Here is a 19,499-nt window from a genome sequence, read left to right as displayed (position 1 = left end):
GAGCAAAGGGCCATTGTGATGTTTCTATAATCCGTGGAGAGGCGGCCCCGTGACCTCAGCAAAACACTGGGCTGCGGCCTCCCTCTTCGCTGCAGAGTGCGGTGCACAATTAGGGCACCGGCCTTGTGACCACAGGGAGAGCGGCTGCAGAAGCACAGCCCTGGGGCCCCGGGGGCACACAGCCCCTGCTCCTCAGGAACCCACACCGGCAGTCGGGGGACGGCTAACTCCGTGTGGTTTTCGAAAACGGACGCCTGAGCGTGAGACGGTCAGGAACCCAGGAGGAATCAGGTCACGCTCGCACACCAACTCCGTCCGCCCAGGACGGTGTTGCTGTCCCCACAGACATCCGGCTCTGGCACAGCAATCGGCCAGAACAGTCAGGGAGCAGCTGCCAACAAGGCACAAAGCTATCGCCCTCGGAGGGAGATTTACGTGAGCCAGCTAGAGAGTGCTAGAAGGTGCAGACCTTGGCTCAGCTGCAGGTGCGTGGCCCTGACACACGCACGGACACTGTGCTGTCCTTCCTGGCCCCGCTGGCATTCCTGGCAGAGGCCTTCTTCGCAGAGAAGGCAGTGTGGGTGACCTGACGCTAAGTGGCTTAGGTGGCACTACATGTCAGCTCTCCCCAGTTGCAAACAGCTGCAGAACATCCTGTCCTGTGGGCAGACTGCGTTATACCTGGCGTCCCGGGGACTGTGACCAGGAATTCTGCCAAGGCCACTCATACGAGGGCGATAACGTTTACTTGGGTGCATTGGTAAGAGAACTCATCTGGGTTCACATCCTGACCCCACCAGGGGCTGTGTGACCTTGGGCAGGTTCCTTAAGTTTTCTGAGCCTCAGTGCCACTTAAAATGGGAATCCTGCATTGCACTGCTGCTAAAACACATTTTCTCTCTCATTTCAACACCTTTAAAAACAGGATGCTTCTTATAACCGGCAGTGTCAGAACTTAATTGTGGCAAGTTGTTTTCTTTTTAGTGGTTCATAAGACAACGTAGCACTAATGATGTCTTAAGAGCTGATAAAACGTGGAAGTAAAAACCTTCCAAGGCTGTTCTGAGGGCCTAGGGCAGGAGCTGGCAAAGAGGGGTCTCTCCAGCTGTCTGAGCTGAGTGCTGGACGACCGTGGCTGGTCTAGGCGTTGGGGGACGCGTGGCCCGCTGTCAGGCGGCTCTCTGCTATAAACCCACTTCTGGCGTTGGGCGGAGAAGCAAGGTAAGGCAATGACGACAGGGCCAAGCGGGCGGTGGGGTCCACAAGTGACCTGGACTCTGCTCTGCCCTTTTACCACAGGGAGTCTGGTCCCCCAGCTGACCCCAACTTCCGTCTCTAATCCGTGGTCAGGAAGCTGAGCTGTGGGGCGGGCGGGCCCGGGGTGGAGCCCTGAGCAAGCAGGCGGCACTGGGATGCTGCCTCTACCGCTCTCCCGTTCAACCCCCGGTCACACCACGGATCTTCATTAAATTAGAAGGCGCTAAGGTACTAATTACAGCAAAGTAAACCTCCTTGTTCTTTAAACTCTCCCGACTTTTAATCGTGACCACAGCTACGAAATTAATGCGGCTGCAGACGGTACACCGTGTCTTCTTCCCGTGGCCGGCTCGGTTGGCAAACTCCTACGACCAGAAAGAAGCAAGGGGTGAATTTGGAGACAGCAGGCGCGCTTTGGGGAGGTGCAGGTGCGCCTGGAAGGACCAGATTACAGCCTTCGGAGGGAGGGGGGGCGCTGTCCCCTGCAGATTAGAGCGCGTTCTGACTCGGCGGTACGACCAGCACCAGCGCTTTGGGGGAGCCCATCGCAGCGCCCGGGGTTCGCGTCCCGCACGCGGCTGACCTCGGGTCACAGGACGTGCTCCGCCCCGCCCCCGCCCCGCGCGGCGGGAGTGCGGCGCGAGCCCGGGGGGCGGGGCGGGGCCGGCCGGGGGCGGGGCGGGCGGCGGTCACGTGTGTACACAGGCCCGCGCGGCGTGCGCGCCTTGAGCCCCGCCGCCTCGGAGCCCGGAGCTGCCCGGCCCGCGGCCCAGCGAGCCGGTGAGTGGGCGCCCAACGCGGGGTCGAGCGGCGGGCACGCTCGGGGGCGCGGCCCGCGCGGACAGCGAGCCCCGGGCTGTGGCGGCCCCGCACGGCCGGTGCTCCGCTGGGACTTTCGGGTGCCTCGGCCCCGCCCTGGCGCTGTCCTCTTGGGGCGGGGAGGGGGGGGGGTTGCCGTCCTCTGGGGGGGCTGGGGGCGCCGTCTCCCAGGGGCTTGGGGGCACCGTCCCCTTGTGGGGTGGAGGCGTTGTTCCCCAGAGGTTTGGGGGCACCGGTCCACTTGCGGGCGGGGTGGGGGCGCTGTCCCCAGCCTGGGGCAGCCCTCCCGCTGAGCTAACCGGGCAGCCGCCCTGCGGTCATTAACCTGTGGAGGGTTCCTCCTGTGTCCTGCGGGGAGGGGGAGGGGGAGGGGGTGAGAGGGAAAGGAGGCTGACGGCTGACCGTGCTTATAGCTTCCCCCCTCTTTGTGATTACACAATTTTTAGTAAGTTCTGGAACTACGTCTGAGTGCAGTTATCAAGTCTGTTGCTGACTGTCTCGGACACTTGCTGAAAACGTGACTCCCCTGGGTATGGAAAGGCTCCGGCAAAACTTCCTAGGAAGGCAGTGGCCCCCAGCCTTTGAACACCCACCTGCTCTGCGGGCAGCAAGCGCTGCCACGAACACCTCAGCTCTGGTCTCTGGTCTCGAGGCTGGGCCTCGTCTCTTGGGGGGGGCCTGAGGGAGCCTGCGCGTTTGATGTCCCCTGACCGGAGGGGCCCCCCTCCGAGATCTCCCAGCTTTAAGCCGAGCAGCCGGCGGAGCGGGAGGCTGGAAGCCGGTTTCACAAACCTCTGCAAACACGAGAGTAGGACTAAAATGGCTCCGACCCCGTTCCCAGGCTGCTCATGCACGGTGACCAGATCCTCCACTGTCCCCACCGGGCCTAGCTGGGGCACGGCTGGGAGCGAACAGAGGCGCTATTAATAATTGCGCACAGCGTACAGCCCCCGTCCGTGGCCCGCGGCAGAGCTCCTAAAGGAACTGCTGTGGGGCCCGGCTCTCCAGACCAGAACCTCTGCCATCTCCCCGAACGAAGCCGGCCTCTCGATACCTAGCTTCTAAAACCTGGAGCTCGTATTTGGGGAGTGCTTACCGGGCCCCTCGACACAGGAAGCTGGGCCAGAGCAGAAAGCCCGTGGCCCGGGGCCACACGCCGCTCTCTGACCATGCGGTGTCCTGCCTCTCCAGTCAGGATGGAAACACCCAGGGGATAGAGGGACGCGGCTCGAGGCCAGGACGTAACTGTCAGCGTTGACCTGGCGTTCCCGCAAGTCAGAGCGCGTGGTAGGTTGACGGAAGCCAAGGTACGTCCACCTGATGTGGGTCACGTGGGCTGTGGGCTGTGAAGACTGTGCCTATTACATAACGAGAGAGTGACATCCTTGCCGAGATCGCTGTTGGGAAATCTGCTTGTTTGATTTACAGGTGGGAAGAGGGCTGTGCTGCCTCCGGGGGCCGGGGGAGGGGGGGGTCCTGGGGCTGCCGCACCCGTCCACGGCCCTGGGATGTCATTTGGAATCCTGAGAAAACAGCCGCCACCTGGCCTTTAAGGAGCCAACCACACAGCAGGGCCACGTCTTGGGGGCTGCTAGCAGGCGGGTGGGGGGTGAGCCCCTCCACGTTAGTGCGCGTGACAAAACCGTGCTCCTTCTTCCTTAAACGGTGTTTCCTGGTTATTTCCTCTTGCCTGCTGCTGGCTCAAAGCCTAAAGCCACTTGTATAAGTGGGCAGCGTCAGGCCGCGTGTGCCCACGGGGGTCTCAGGCCTAGGACCCAAATTACCACCTGGGCATCAAAGAGCGGAGAGGACTCAGTCTAGATAAGAAAAAAGGCTGGTTTTCCCTCTAACTGGAGATGCCAAGCACCACTGGGGAGCAGAGTCCTGTCCCCTGGGGGCCCCGTGTGCAAGCACAACGTCCTGGAGTAGCAGGACAGGGTGAAATGGGCCAGGTGTCCTGTGTGTCCCCCAGCAGGCCTGGCCTGGTCCCCTTCCTCCCATACATGCCGGGGGGGGGGGGGCGTGCCCAAGGGCTTCCCAGTTTTAATTAGAACCCAGCACACCAGGAAGCAACTCTGAGAACAGACAGCCAGCTGGTTGCTCCCTCGGAAATGACTGCAGGCGGTGATCAGATGAGGGGCTCTGAGCAACCCCCCCCCCCCCCCAGGTAAGAGCACACCTAGTTAATAGCTAGGGGAGGTCGGGAACCCAGATGGGGTGCCAGGCCTGCCCAGAGTCTGAAATGGGAGACTTGGTCTGTTCTCAGGCCTTTGAATTTCTGAGCGAGTCTCTGTGTTTCCCCCTGGCCTGGGGTACCTGGAAGGAGCATGAGCCACAAACCAAGTCAGGGAACAAAACAGCCCAAGTAACTAGTGCTCCCATAGACAAAAGAGTGTGTGTCCCATCTCCTTCCAGGGAAAGGAAGCCTGTGGCCTGTACAGGCGCCCTGCTGGCCCGGACCGGGCGGCCTGGTCTCAGCCCCCCACAGCCCTTCCTGAGCTGGCAGACAAGCCTGCTCTCTTCCAGGGAGAGGGAGGCGGCTCTTTGTTTATGCGTCTCAGCCAGGTTGCCTGGCCCACTCACTACTCTGCAACTGAGAACAGTAAAAAGCAAAAAGCTATAAAATTCAAAACAACCCATCTGTGTAAGAACAGCTTCTTATCACACCCCAGGAAGGCGCAGCGTTTGCGATAGGAATCAGTATGTACAAGCCCTCTGCATTGAAAACCTATGAAAACATCAGCCTTTCCGGAGTGTCTGGCTCCTGCCAGCTGGATGTTAATTGTAGCTGAAGCCTCTGCCCGTTATTACAAAAGGAGATAAACATTCAGGAGTCATTTTCAAAGCATTCTGATTGTTCTAGAACATTCATCTGAAGTTGAGTCTCACGGTGCACAGCGGGTCTATGTCAAATAGAAACAACCCACAGGACCATCAGCCCGGCCGGGCTGTCCGCCCAAGCAGGGTGCACTGCCCGGGCCTCGCAGCCCTGTGCCCCCCTCAAGAAGCTCTCCCACTCTCTGCTGTCCCTTCTCCTACATGGGGTTCTGGTGCTCACCTTGGGGAGGAGCCTGTGACCTAATGGTCCTCCTCCCCAGCCAGCCAGCCAGCCAGCCAGCCAGACTTCTGGCACAAATCACCCTCCCCCCTGCCGTTCAGAGAGCTTAGAGAGCTCAGAGAGCTCTCAGCAGGACTGGCTGGGGGGTGGGGACAGCAGTCAGGGAGGGCTCCCCGGGGCGTTGATGCCAAAATAAAACTTCAGGAGTGAGTTAGCACTTCACAAAGGAACGGAGAATCGAGGAAAGGCAGTCTAGGCAAGGGACCAGTGTGTGCATACAGCAGCGGACAAGGGACGAGGGAAGCTGTGTTCATCCCCGCCCGGCCCCGGCAGGGGGTGGGGGGGCAGGTGCCCGGCCCAGATGGGCCCCACACCAGAGGACAGGATTTCCTGATAACAAAGCAAGGAAACCAGGTAAGGTTTTAGAGAGACCGGCTCAGCTACCTTTCAACGGCGTGACTCCTCTTTGCTGGTTTTTCACGTCTGCCGGGTCTGTGCGCGTGCAGGCAGGGTTCCCAGCAGGCGTGACCCCTGCCCATCCCTGCAGCAGCCCAGCCACCCCCCACCCATGCTGCCTGGACCCACTCCTGGCCCCGGTCTGCACGGAGATCACTGTGCGCCTCAGCCAAGCGCATTCCCATTGCTTACAGACGTGCTGTTTTGACGGGCTGGTTTATACCATCATGCGGTCTTTGAAAAGGCACAGAAAGCAAGCCGCCCATGTCTTGCCTCAAAATGCTTCTAACAGGCCGCCTGACCGGCGGGTGGGCCTTGCCAGCAGTGAAGAGGAGGGCCAGTCGCTGCGGAGAGGCCTCTCCGGCGTCGTCCTAAGGGAGGGCTGGAAAAGAACGGACCAGAGCCGTCCTGCGTCCCAGCTTGTCTGCACGCCGTGAGTGCACGCGAGGGAAGCACACGCTTACTTATGCCCCAGTTGAATGTGAGCGCAACACCAGGAAAATCGCCGTGTGTCACCAAAGCCCTAACCCAGCCCGCAGAGCCTGTGAACTCGCTCCTGTCCCCCGACAGCCCCGCTGGGCCTGCGACTGGTGGTCACGTGCTCACACCTCCCTCCCGGTGGGTTTCCTCTCGCCGTGTCTCAGGTGACCGATTCGGAGCACAGGTTCACGCACTAGCGTTCTGGGCACCCAGCGCGCCTGGGGAGGAGGGTGCGGGCTCAGATCCTCCTCGTCCCCACACTGGGGACTCACCCTGGCCCACCCGGTCTCGCTCCACGTACCTGAGCTCCTCATCTGGGGAAACTGAGGCAGCACAGAACCTGTGTAACGGGCACCACACGGCGGGTGAGCAGAGCCTCACCCCGGAGGCTCCACAGGGCTGTCCTGAGAGCTCGCTGAGCCAGGTCACGGGCACTAACTGAGCCCCCTCTGCAAGGCGCAAGTCTCTGCGTAAGTGGCCTCCTGTACCGTGGAGGTCCCGCTGCAAAGTCTCCCGTGCGGGACAGGAGTTGGCCAGGGCAGTGACTGAAAGCAGAGGCATTGAGGACCGGTGCTCTCCTGCCTCAGGCACCCTACCTGCAGCCCCGCCGTGCTGTCCCGTCTGTCCCCCTCCGTCACCCAGGCCCCGGCCACCACCCCTGCTGCTCTGGACACTAGGCCACCACTGCCACAGGGGCTGCACCTGCTCTCGCAGCAGGGCCTCGCGGTTGTCTGCAGAGGGACCCCTGCAGAGGCGGCATGTTCAGGGCCTACGGGCCGCCAGGCCAGCGCCAGACCCCCATCCCCCCCGTCAGGGCCTCCAGGTCTGTGAGTCGCTTGGCCTTGTCCAGCTGCTCGTGCCCCAGGCGGGGGACAGACAGCCCTTGGACACTCATGTGCTGAGCTGGCAGTCCAGCCAAAGAACCTCCCGACCCAGCACAGGGGGGCCCTCGGCTCGAGGGCGACCCCCCCACGTGACCAGGAGCAGCCGGGACACCTCCTGGGCCTGGAAATGGCAAGTCCAGGAAAGCACCTTCGTGAAAAATAATTATTGAAGCCCAGAGGTGGTCTTGGAAGTAAATGGCTTTTCTTTTCTACCTGAGAGCATTTGTAGTAAATGACTGTCACCCAGCTGAGGACACACAGGCCTCTGTAGGGGATGCAGGGAGACAGAGGGCTCCGGAAACTAAGTCCCTAGAAACGCTCAGAGACCTGCACGCCCGGTGGCCTCTCACTCCATCCTCCACAAGCGCTAGTCAGGCCTCCCCTGCCCTGCCAGGGGTGGCTACCGTATTACTCTGAGAGGCTGGCCCGAGGTCACCCCGTGAGCCCGCAGAGAGGTCCGGATGGCAAAGCCGTGGCACCAAGTCCACAAATGGAATGCCAGCTTTGACCAAGAAACCCTGCCCTTGTGGACCTCGGCCTCGCTCTCCTCTATGGGTCCCAGAGGCGACCCCTCCACGCGGGAGCGTCGAGCACAGCCTTGTTCCCTCCGAAGGGTTCCCGCCGCACAGCCAGCCTCGTGCAGGGGTGCCCCCTCAGCCTCCGGGTCCTCTCAGGTTTTTCTGGACGAACAGGCCATTTGTGACCTCTCGCCCCTCTGGGATGCGCAGCCAAGCCGCCGAAGGGTTCGCGGTAATGGTCCAAGTCGGCTGAGGGCTCACCCCGGGCGGGGGGCTTCGTGCAGCCATCTCTCAGGCCAGTCCCGGTGCCTGCTTCCACCAGGCAGCTTCCTCCGCCCTCCCGCACCTCGGTCACCTGTCGACTGGCCCCACAGGCCTGGATCCGTGCTGCCCCGAAGCCCTTTGAAGAGGCCTGGGAAGGGGAGTGGCCACTGGAGAGGCCAGCCCAGTCCTTATGGTGCGGAGGCTTTCTTCGGAGTGTGATTAGAGAACGAAACACGCAGAAAGCTCTCGGAGAGAGAGAGGGTATGTGAGTCACCTTTACAGGAAAAGCCAGAATGAACTCATAACCTGGTCTTGGACAGCCGCAAGCAGGTCGCTGGCCTGGAGAGCGCCTCCCTTTTGCCGCCCGGCCCAGATACTGGCGCACAGCACTCCTGCAGCCCCCGCCCTGCGCTGGCCTGTCACCACCGAGGCCCGCTTCCGGACCAGCAGAGGGTGGGGGCCCGGCGGTCCTGCTGCACCCATTCCTGCCAACGTGCCGGGGGCGGCCTGGCTTTGTGCACCCAGGCCGGCTGGCGGTCTGGGCTCACGACGCCGCAGAGAAGCGCAGACCCATCTCGGCGGGGGTCTTGAGGATGCGTGGAGATCTGGGGTGGGATGGGGGGGGGGCTCTCGGAAGATGTTCGCAGCTTTTCGTGTGCTTCTCGGCTCTGGTGGCGTAAGGTCGGGAAGGGGCTCCGACCTGGAACACCCACCCTGGGAGGAGGGGAGAGGTTCGGGGACGGACCCAGCGCTCAGCTGCGGTGAAGCGGTGGGCTGGCAGGAGCGGTGGCTCACGGGGGGTGCCCTGGGTGCCGGTCCGTGGGCACAGCCATCGCCGTGGGTGCAGACAGGGCACCTGGATGGACATGATGGGGTGTCAGTCCTGAAGGAATCTTGGAAGAGGCTTTGGGAGGCTAGAGGCAGGGCCAGCAGAGGCAGAGTGGCACCGAGGGAGTGGGGGCGGGAAGGACACAGCAGGCCAGGCGTCTCTGCCAATGGACCCTTCCGGAAAGGGCTCTAAAGCGTGTGGAAAAGGAGGGCAGGCACAAGGGGCCAGGGAGGCAGCGGGGAGCTCCGGCAAGAAAGGGCCCAGGGGTCCTAGTGGGGAGGTGTGCTGACAGGACCGGCCTGTTTGGAGAGCCAGCCTGGATGAGGGGCCCACTGGGGTCCCCGCTGACCCTGACACCGTCGGCTGAGGGGCTGCGGCAGGTGGCAGGGCCTGGAAGTTGGGATTGTCAATCCTGCCGTTTGGGGAGAACGTGGCAGGTTTCCAAATGAAAACGGGTGGAGAGTGGGGCGCAGGCCCGCTCGGCCCTGGAGAGGCCGCCTCCCCGCCGGCTGTGCCCCAAGTTCCTCTTTCGCCGAAGGAAGTGAACCGAGAACGGGCGAGCTGGAAAGGTGGTCTGAGGGCTGCGCGGGAGGGCGGGAGCCAAACCATTGTTCCCAGGTTGGCCTGCTTCCCGGGCAGCCTGAGGGGAAGTCTCTGTTCCCGGGTTCCTGGACTTGCAAAACCAGAGTGCACAAAAGGGAAGTGGGGTCACCGCAAGGAACCGGGGACCAGAGGAAGGCAGGGCCGGGAAGGGGTCGGGCGTGGGGGCGTCCGCGGGCTCCCAGGTGCGGAGCGGCAGGCAGCGGCCCCGAGGAACAGCACCGGGCCCTGACCGGGCGGCACCCCCCCCCCCCCCACGGTCTCCACAACGTCTATGCTGTGACGAGCGCCACCGGCTCCAAGACCTGAGCGTGTTTCTCTCACTGGCCCGTCCTGCTCGTTCTCACCGCCCACGACACGCGGCAGTTCTGGCCTCCTGAGCGCGTCCACCGTGCCACGTGCCCACACCCCGGGCTCGGCTGGCTCTGCCAGCCGTGCTCCCCGGGACCCACGTTCTGTCTGCACGGGGCGCGGGCGAGCCCATCTCGAGGCAGGCGCTTGGCCGTCCGGGAGCCTCCGTGACGGTGGCACCCTCCGCCTCCCCCACTCCCCCCCAAAGACAGGGACGAGCTTCGGCAAAGGCCAGACAGACGGCCCCGTTTGTGACACGAGGCGGCTCCTCGCCGCTGGCCTCCCCGGAGGATTGCCGGAACGAAAGGACGAGGCCTCTCGTCAGGCCTAGAGAAAGCGAACCGTCTGCATCCAGATCACGGCCGCCCGTGTACTTGACCCACGTGGGAACCATGCAGGCGCAGCGCCCCCTCCGACAAGCGAGCTGGGGCCACACGAGCACGTGAACTAGGAAGGAGGCTCTCGACAGACCGCGTTCCGGCTGAGGCTTTCCCAAGAACGGAGCCGTCCTCAGCCCGGCGCGGCGGCCCGCCAGCGGCCCTTCCTGCGGCCCCACGGGGCAGCCGTGGGCAGTCAGGGCCGCGGCTCTGACCCCGCGGCCGGGAGGCTCCAGGCCGGCTGTGTTCCACGGCGACGTCGAGAAGACACCCGCCCTTCTTCCTGCCGGTCCCGAGCCTGGCCCTCAGCCACCGCTGCCCGCTTCGGAGAGCTCTCGGGGCCACGCCCCAGGGCAGGCGGCCACGGCCCCTCTCCATGGTGACTGGGTAACTCTCAGGGAGGCCCGCGTTCCGCCCTTAGTGGCCGCCCCGCTTCCTCGCAGAGGGAAAGAAGGAACTCGTCCGTGCACACGCCCAGCACCCCGAGTGTCCGGGGCGGCCACGTGGGCTCCAGACGAGCCTCATCGCACCGGCCCCGCCACCCGGTGCGGGCCGGGGGCGCGGGGGGGGGGGGGGGGGGGGGGAGGACGCGGGCGCTCCCGAAACCGGAGCGGCAGGGCAGGAGCCTGATCCGACGGTGCCGGCCCTTCCAGGCACAACCCTCATTCCGTGAAACCGGCTGTAAACAGAGCTGGGGAGGGGCCGCCGTGCCTGCCAAGGGAGGCAGAGTCCGAGTGATTTACTGGAGGAAAACAAGTGTGCGTCCACACTGGGCACCGAGCGCACACACGCGCCCGCGCAGGAAGCCAGCGCTGCACGGCTGCGGCTGATAAGCTCCCGGGGGTGGGGTGGGGTGGGGTGGGGTGGGGGTGGGGGGCAGAGAAACAGGATCCTCTCGGCGTCCTTGGCTGCTCACGGACGGGGTCTGCGGTCCAGGCGCACAGAAACGTGGGGCTCGGGATAAAGGTAAGCAGCCTGCGCCGAAGGCTCCGCCGTGGCTGCACCGGGGACAGGCGGCCGGGAGGGGCTGGGCCGGGGGGGACGCCCTGAATGGTGAGTGCCGAGTGTCCCCCGCCCCCCCCCCCTCCCGCCACACCTGAACCGGGAGGGAAGGACGGGCTCGTCACACCACGAGCGCGAATCCTGGGGTCCCGGCCTGGGCGCCGAGCGCGAGCCCGCCTTTCTCGCTAGCAACTACCCCGTGTGAGTTCAACGCCGGTCTTAAAGATGGCGGAAGGCCCTTCCTTTTGTGGGGCTGCGGCTCCACGTCTCGGTCTCCTTACGAGGAGGGAGGCCGGTACACGAGAGTAGGTGCGACACCTCGGGCAGACCCCACGGGCCCTGGGGGAGGAGGTGAGCCAGGCAGGGCCAGACCAGAGGGGGTCTGCCTGTGGGCTGACCACGGCTGAGACGGATGCACTGGGATGTGAAACGTCTAGTGGCCACAAGAACGCGCGGTGTTTCCTGGGGACTCGAGGCCTGTGAAGTCCGGTGGAGAAGCTCTCCACAGCCACGGGCCCCCGTCCGCTGTCCCCCGGTTATGGTCAGAGCCATGGTTCGGCGTGCAGGAGCCCAGAACAGAGAGGAGACCGCACTTAAACATCCACAGCCAGCTCCGGATGAGTTCAGGAAACCAGCCGTGTAATCAGCTAAAAGATGACACAAAAAGGACCCCCCACCACCCAGCTTTGGGAGACCAAAGCTTCCTGAGGAACCACAGGTGTTCCAGGAACATGCCAGCAGCCCGGTTCCTGGGGTGCAGGGTGCCCACCAGGGCCAGAAGCTGAGGAGCGCGGTCTAGATTTAGGGACCCAACCCATGCTGTGGATTACAGCGAACACTTCTAAAAGTGATGTAATCAGCACGTGTGGGCAGAATCCGGCCAGCCCGGCGCCCGGCAGTGGCCCGACCCCGAGCATCACTCCGGTCTGACGGGCTGCTGGGCGGCATTCACGAGAATTACAAAACACTCCCACCGACTCGATGTCCCTGAACGGGAGCTCACGCACCGACTGCCCACCTGCCCATCATGGCCGACGCAGGCGCACTCCTGTTGTGGGGACCCCCAACCTCCCTTTACTTCCTGGTTAACCCCCTGACGCCCCACTGGCTCACTGCCTCGGGGGAAATCAGCAGGTAGATGTCTGTGTTCACCGCCTGATCCCCACCCGACCCCCACGCCAGGCTGCAGCCTGCGGTGCAGCGGCAGGTGTGGGCAGGGCCTGGCCCCCGAGCCCCTTCAGGGGCTGGGGTCCGGCACCAACAGCAACAGGGCTGGCAGAACCCGCAGCCCCTACGCCCAGGAAACAAACGTGCACTCTGCACGCGTTCGCCCGAGAGGATTTCTTATTCTGAGAGCAGGAGATCAGGATGGGCCGAAATCCATTTTGCACGGAAGGTGTTCCTCCAAAGGACCGTGACGCGTGAAGAGTGTGCTCTTTCCTCACGTGTGGGTCCTCCCGGCCAGCCGCACACCCACGCCTCCCGTGTGCTAGACCACGGGCCACTGGTTTGCACTCTGGCGGGGAGGGGGGGCGGGGGGGCGCAGCACAAGGTTCCCTCCGAGGGAACCCCATCACCGGGGCCCCGTGGTGGCCCAGTGGACACCAAGGCGTGAGCCTCTCACCCACGGTGGCCACCCCCACTTCCGCACTCCTCCTCAGGTGGGGCTCCCACCGCCTGGCTTAGCGCCTCCTGCTCTCCCAGCTGCGTTCAGGGCGCACCTGTCACCTGCCAGCCTGTGTGGCTGCCCGCGACCTGCTCCCACGTGTGCACCCACACCCGCTCTCGGGGACAGAGGCGCAGCGTGCTGGTGCAGCCCAGGTGGCAGGAGAGACGGGGCGGGTCTCTGGCCACCAGACCGCAGACACAGGTGTGGAGGGCGGGCGGACGCACAATTCCCACACACGCCGGGAAGGGTCCGGGCAGGGCTGTGGCGGCCTGCTGTTCCCACCCAGGAGGCTGTGGAGGGTCACCCTGTCGTGGGAAGGCCCATACGCATCACGGCCCTGCGTGCCGCGCCACGGGCACCTGTCCTTCTAAAACCCCTTTCAGTAAAGAGGCTGAAAAGGAGGTGGTCACGGGGCTCGCTTAAAGCCACTGGGTGGTGGGGGGCTGGACAGGAGCCCAGGACTGGGGGTGGGGAGCCCTACAGGGTGTCCCCGCATGGTGGAGAGAAGCCAGGACGGGAGGCAGCGTGAAGGCTGCCTGAAGCGGCTTCCCCGGCGGGATCTCGGGCGCATCATCCAGTGCTCAGATTTCTCTAGAAACGGGCTCAGGGAGGCTCGTCGTGGCCGTCAGGGTCACGGCAGCATCGTGACCTTGCGGGCCCAGCTCAGGACCTAGGGCAGCCACGGACAGCGACTTGGCTCTCCCAGAACACGCACGCTCGGGACAGAGTTTTTCTGGAAGGGCCCGCAGTCTCTAGCCCTTGCCCTGCTAGCTTAAGGGGCGAGGCTTCCTTCGGGCACCACCTCCGCATCTCTGAGGGGCTGGCGGGGCCCGGGGCTCTGGCTAACCTTCCGCTGCTTTCTCCCGCAGCCCGCCGTCATGTGGAGCTGCGGCCCGCTCAACGGCACGGGCGGCGTGGAGGACCAGCCGCTGTGCCAGCACATGCATCTGGTCCTGTCCGTCTTCTCCCTGCTCTACCTGGTGGCCGGCGTCCCCGTCGGCCTGGGCTACAACGCCCTGCTCGTCCTGGTCAACCTGCACGACCAGAGCAGCATGACCATGCCTGACGTCTACTTCGTCAACATGGCCGTGGCGGGCCTGGTGCTCAGCGCCCTGGCGCCCGTGCACCTGCTGGGCCCCACCGCCTCCGGGTGGGCCCTGTGGGGCTTCGGCAGCGAGGCCCACGTCACGCTGCTGGTGCTGTTCAACGTCTCCTCCCTGGTGACCATGTACTCCACGGCCCTGCTCAGCCTCGACTGCTACATCGAGCGGGCGCTGCCGCGCACCTACATGTCCAGCGTCTACAACACGCGACACGTGTGCGGCTTCGTCTGGGGCGGGGCCCTGCTCACCAGCTTCTCCTCCCTGCTCTTCTACGTCTGCAGCCACGTGGCCGCCAGGATCGTCGAGTGTTCCAAGATGCGGGACGCGCAGGCCGCGGACGCCATCATGGTGTTCATCGGCTACGTGGTCCCCGCCCTGGCCGTGCTCTACGCGCTCGCGCTCCTCTCGAGGATCCGGAAGGAGGACACGCCGCTCGACCAGGACGCGGGGAGGCTGGACCCCTCGGTGCACAGGCTCCTGGTGGCCACCGTGTGCACGCAGTTCGGGCTCTGGACGCCTCACTACCTGACCCTCCTGGGGCACACGCTGCTGGCCTTGCGGGGGAGGCCCGTCGACAGGCACCACCTGGGGATCCTGCTCTTCGCTAAGGACCTGGCGAGATTCCTGGCCTTCTCCAGCAGCTCCGTGGTGCCGCTCCTTTACCGCTACATCAACAGAAACTTCTCCGGCAAACTCCGGCGGCTGATAAAGAAAATGCACTGCGGGCGCCAGAGCTGCTCCCCGGACCAAGCAGGGGTACAGCAGGTGATGGCGTAGAGCCGGCGGCTGGGGTCGCGGTCGCTTGCTGAGCGCGGGTCCTGGGGCCGCCACCAGTGCCCCGGGTGGGGTCATCGGACGGGCAGTCAACAGCGTACTTCCCGGAGGCACGGTCCGGGCCCCCTCCTGGGAGACAGGCGACCGACACTTGACCTGGACGCACAGCACTTTGTCACTGCCCGCTCTGTCACGCTCTTCCCCAGGACGTCACTGAGGCCGGGACCCAGAACAGCACGAGGCGTGTTCTCTCCAAGTTTTCTGCTTCCAGACAGGCCGCTCTTAGGCCAAGGCCGCGAGGGTCCAAGGCGGGAGGGGCCTGGCGTGAAAAACAGCTGCCTGCCCACCTGCTTCGGGCGGACACGCTGCTCGGTGGTGCGGGGCCACACACGCGTTAGCGTCCTCAGCCTGGCCGCCTCCACCCTGGGTCTCTGAACGAAGTCAGGAGAATCCAAATCCAGTGTTTGTATTCTGTGCCGGCAAAATACCCGATTCTGTCTCTTTACTTGCGCTTATAAAGAGATTTGACAGAAGTCACCAAAGCCTGAAAGCGAAGGAAGCAACACGAAGGGCGCTCCCGTGGGACGGACGGGCGGGCTCCTGCTACCGCAGGGTCGTGCTGGGTGGGGTGAGGCGGGGAGAGGCGCGTGCCGTGCCACGCACACGGGCAGCGTGCAAATGCTTCAGAAGGACAGGGCCAGCAGTGTGGCTGGTCTTAGGCGGAGGGCCCTTAACTGGTACCCCCTGCTGCCCTCCCAGGTGGCCTCAGCTAACCGTCTTCAGTAGAAGCCAGCTCCCCAAAGTGTGCACAAAACCCCACGCTAGTAGTAAACCGAAGAGAGGAAAGCACGGTGAGGATTTCCAACCTACCACAGAAGCTGGGAGGGACCGCCTGGGGAGACACAGGCCTGCAAGGCGGAGCCCGGTCTGGCACCGGGGCAGAGCGTGGGGCCACCACTGCCACCTTGCACCCGACAACAGCCTGCTTCGCCAGACGCGCCGCGTCCCGTAAACACCTGCTCTAAAACCGTGGCAGTAGAAGCCCCCTGCTCTCAACACCATCCGCTCACCTGCACCCCGACGTCACGACGCACCACAGGCCTGCAGCCCCCTAACTGCACCTCTGAAACCCACAAAGCTCTAAAAACAGGAAGATTTGTTTGTCAAGTTTGCGGCACATTCCCTGGGTAGCAAACCTTGAGCTGAAGGGGTAGGAGAGCGCTTTTCTGAGGAAAGACGAGTGTGAATGTGATTGCGGGGCACTGGCCCGGCCCCACAGGGCCCCGTAACACGCAGCACACGCAGCACGTTAACCGTGTGCGCGCAAACGCAGAGAACAGGCGGACGTAGGTCGTTTGCCAAAAGCAGCCGGAAGGATGCACACGCCGTAAGATCTCATTCGTACGTCACCCTACGCTTTCCTGCGGGGTTACGGTGACGGGGAGCGGCTGGGGCTGGCAGCTTGGGAACTCCAACCCGCGTTTAGGTTCGTGCATCCAAAAATGCGTTGCTTTCTGTCGCTGCTCAGCAACACACTGTATTTATTTATTTATTTGTTTATTTTTCCCTTCTGACTCCCTTCACCCGTTTCTCCTCCCTGCCCCGGCAACCACCAATCCATGCTGCTTCCGTGGCCTTGGTTGTTTTTCTTACAGATCCCCTGTACCAGTGAGATCATGTTCTACTCCTCTTTGACTTATCTCACTTAGCACAGTGCTCTCCAGGTCCGTCCGTGTTGTCGCAAATGGCCAGATTTCCTTTCTGTTTATGGCTAATATTCCGCGGTGCGTGTGCCCGCCCCCCCGGCCCCCTTCTTCCTCATCCACTTGTCCGTCAAGGGACACTCAGCTGCTTCTGTGTCTGGTCTGTTGTGAATAACGCTGCAGTGAACGTGGGGGTGCAGACACCATTCTGACTCAGTGCTTTTGTCTCCTTTGGGTAGATACCCAGAAGTGCGATCACTGGGTACGTAGACCCGCTTCTGACTTCTGAGGCACGTCTGTACTGTCTTCACAGTGGCTGCAGCAGTGCGCATCCCCACCGGCGGTGCACGAGGACCCCTTTCCCGTACTCCCTCGCCAGCGCTGTGTCCTCTTGGTGGCGGCACCCTAGCAGGCGTGAGGAGCACCCACTGGGGTTCTGACGCGCTCCTCTGACGAGTGCCGCTGAGCACGTTCTCACGTACACGTCGGCCATCTGCGTTCTTTGCAGAAATGTCTGTTCTCATCCTTTGTGATCACATTTTATTTTGCTACTGGGTTGTGGGAGTGCTTTATGTATTTTGGAGATTAGTCCCTTGTCAGAGATATTAACATACTAACTTTTGAGAACCTGCAAACTTAATTCTGACACATCTGAGCCGAGGATGGCAGAGTGTGGCTCTGCGTTTTGCCACATTCCATTCAGGGAAATCGCTCCATTTGGCCCTGGTCTCTCGGGAGATTTAGCCCATGACCTGGTTGCCATTATGTTTCTGTCTGCAGAATATATCCCCTCCGGGATGATGCGATGACTGAGTTCAGAGTCTGCCTGTGCAGAAGCATGAAAATACACTGGACACCAGGGTCCTGGTCTTACTCGCCCCTGGTAGCTGTGAAATTCTGGACAGGTGGGGCCTAATCTACTTCCTGGCCAGTAAATCAGGGGCAGAATTAGAGAAGTTTCTGGGTTGCCTCTGTCCGTGAACGTGCTATTTCTACTGAAGGGCGCGGTGCCCCTCTGCTGCGGGGTTTCCCCCAGTCCTGAAAGTCTCAGACCCGACCCCCTCCGCTCCTCAAGCTGTGGGCTGCACGGCGGGGGGTCCCGTGGCCCCGGCTCCACTGGGGAACTCTCGTGTTGGCCGAGCGAACGGCGGGTTGCAGCGTGCCCGGCACTGCAGCCGTGGGGCCTCTGACCTCACACGCACCTGCTACCACGGAGTCTCAGTCCTCGTCCTCTCACGGCGGGTGGGCGGGGCTGGGGCCAGGGTCAGTCCCAGGTCCACCACACACGGGCAGGCTCTTGGGTCAGGAAGCCAGCACCGTTCTTAGGGGACACGGGACCCAGCGAGTGGGCTGGTTTGGGGTGGCAGTGCTATTTCAAATAAAAAGACCCTTTTCCTCGCTCATCTGTTCTGCTCTTTGCTCTAGAAAGAGCTCCTAGGAGAAGAGGGAGATCCCAAGGGCACAGAGCCGAGAGCCACGTGGGTCTCCGCCCACAGCCCCGGAGTCCCTCACCCCAGCTGGGCTCCCCCGAACAGAAAAGGGGCCGAAAATCACGGTCTTGTTTTCACTTTCCCAGTGGCTTTGGTTGCAACCTGGCTTGTTTCTGGTGACCTCCGGGGGCCTGAGCGGGTCCCACCCGTGCCGGTGACAGAGGGCCCCCGGGGACGGGTGGCCGGCTGGGCGTCTCACGGAGACCCGTCCGCTGCTTTCGCGGCATCCCCGGGTCTCACGGCTCGACCGGCCTCTGTGCTCTTCTCCCCACTGGGGACGCCTCCGCCACCAGCCCCATGTGCTTCCCACATGGCTCTTGTCCATCCACAGGCACCTGGGCTGGATCCGGGGCGACTGGACGCTGCCTCCAGCGCTCCTGCCACGTGGCCCAAGACATGGAAAGAATTCTGAGCTGAGAGAGGAATGAGGAGTCGGTCGGGAAAGGCTCCAGTAGACCGTGAACGTGATCCGACGTGTTACACGTGTATTTTTTTAACTCACCCATCTCGATGTCTCCCAGTGGAAGTCTATGTTCCAAGGCCCTTAATTTTGTTATCAGTCCCTCGTATTATACTTTTTAAGTTAATCTTAATTTTGCTAATCACAACAACTCATCTACCTTGTCGTGCTTATTTAAGATTCCAGAAGGTGAATTTAATTTTAGGTTTGCTTCACGAAGGTTATAAAATTTATCACGGGAAACCAGATCTCCTGCTAATTGTGGCAGATGCATCGGTAAGACAGACCCCCAGGCCTTCATGGAAAGCACGTGATAAAGGATAAACCTGGAGAAAATGATTAAGAAGCTAAATTACAAGTGAAGTGCTTGGATTTAAAGTCAGCTGGAAAACTGGGGGAATTTTTCATTTCTCATCTGTTGCGTCTCTTCCAGAGGTTGTACCGTTTGCCTCGAGTTCTACGTAAATCACGAAGAAGATCCTGCTGAAGAAAAACCCACACGTTTGAAGACTTAAGTCACTTGACACAAATCACCCACCTTCGGAATTCTCAAAATGTGTATTTCCAGGGGTGTATGACGTGTAGCAGAAACCGGCACGGGACTTAGCCTATTTCCCCTGGTGACACGGGGCCCGCCACTTTTCGTTACTCCTCTGTTGCAGTGGCACAGCAGCAGCGTGTACCTGCACGCTCCCTCGGGCAGGGCGGGGCGCACCCCGAACCCCGTGAAGACAGCCCCCCAAGTCTGGCAAACGTTCTTTCCCGAGAACAGACGTTTGACAACTGCTGACGCGTCCCGAGGGCCGAGGACAGAACTGAGTGGCCCCAGCGGCTCCGTGTGGGAGGGCCTGTCCCCCCCGCGGGAGGGCCTCGTCCCCCGGGGCAAGAGGGGAGCGTGCCGTGCACACGGCGAGTAAATCTGAGTAACGAACAGTGAGTCTCTGGGAATGAAAGAATCCGAATTTACCCATCTTATGTTAATAAAGAAAGGGAGGAGCAAAGAATTTTACGATTTGCCTCATTCCGTACGTGTGTAAGACAGAAGTCCCGGGGAAAAAGCATTTGTTGAGCGGCTATGACATTATCGCCCCTCCTCCCGGTATTTGAAAACCGCTTCCCGGGAGGCTCTTGCGGGCCCGTGTGCCACTAACATCACGCGAACCGAGGAAACGATGCTACCGTCCGAAATGCTGCGAAGTCGCAGCGCGGTACGTTTCTACGTTCCCGCAGGGAACACGGGACTCCGACCCGCTCTGCAGCTGGGAGCGCAGGCGTGTGTGCGGGGCGCCACCTCGTGGCCGCCGGCAGAGCTTCGCCCTGCAGGGCAGCTGGGCGCCGGCCACACAACCCTGACCGCGCCTGCACAGGGTGCTTCTCGCGGGGTTTACAGCCCATGTGGTCAGGG

General features: G+C 62.4%; 2 protein-coding genes across 13 annotated transcripts in view; one reads left to right on the top strand and one right to left on the bottom strand.

Moving 5' to 3' along the window:
• The window catches only part of CUNH7orf50 (chromosome unknown C7orf50 homolog), a 109,248-nt gene that overhangs the window by 26,337 nt on the left and 63,412 nt on the right, over positions 1–19,499 (bottom strand). The window lies entirely within an intron of this gene.
• Positions 1,931–19,098, top strand: GPR146 (G protein-coupled receptor 146). Of its 12 annotated transcripts, none has more exons than XM_053894041.1 (3): positions 1,931–2,037; positions 3,268–3,363; positions 13,434–15,444. In XM_053894041.1, exon 3 carries the CDS (start codon positions 13,443–13,445, stop codon positions 14,442–14,444), a length of 1,002 nt encoding a protein of 333 aa, XP_053750016.1. In that variant the 5' UTR covers positions 1,931–2,037; positions 3,268–3,363; positions 13,434–13,442; the 3' UTR covers positions 14,445–15,444. The 12 variants fall into 12 exon arrangements, 6 of the variants coding, with proteins under 6 accessions (XP_053750016.1, XP_053750015.1, XP_053750017.1 ...); XM_053894040.1 differs by having other exon boundaries at positions 3,268–3,383; XR_008419174.1 differs by lacking the exon at positions 13,434–15,444 and adding an exon at positions 5,883–6,044 and having other exon boundaries at positions 1,933–2,037.

The sequence above is a fragment of the Panthera pardus genome, unplaced genomic scaffold, assembly GCF_024362965.1.
Source record: "Panthera pardus isolate Hobbes unplaced genomic scaffold, ASM2436296v1 HiC_scaffold_4, whole genome shotgun sequence".
In the NCBI taxonomy this organism is placed as follows: Eukaryota; Metazoa; Chordata; class Mammalia; order Carnivora; family Felidae; genus Panthera; species Panthera pardus.
The sequence above is the reverse complement of the archived record's forward strand: the minus strand, read 5'-3'. Positions and strand labels throughout refer to the sequence as shown.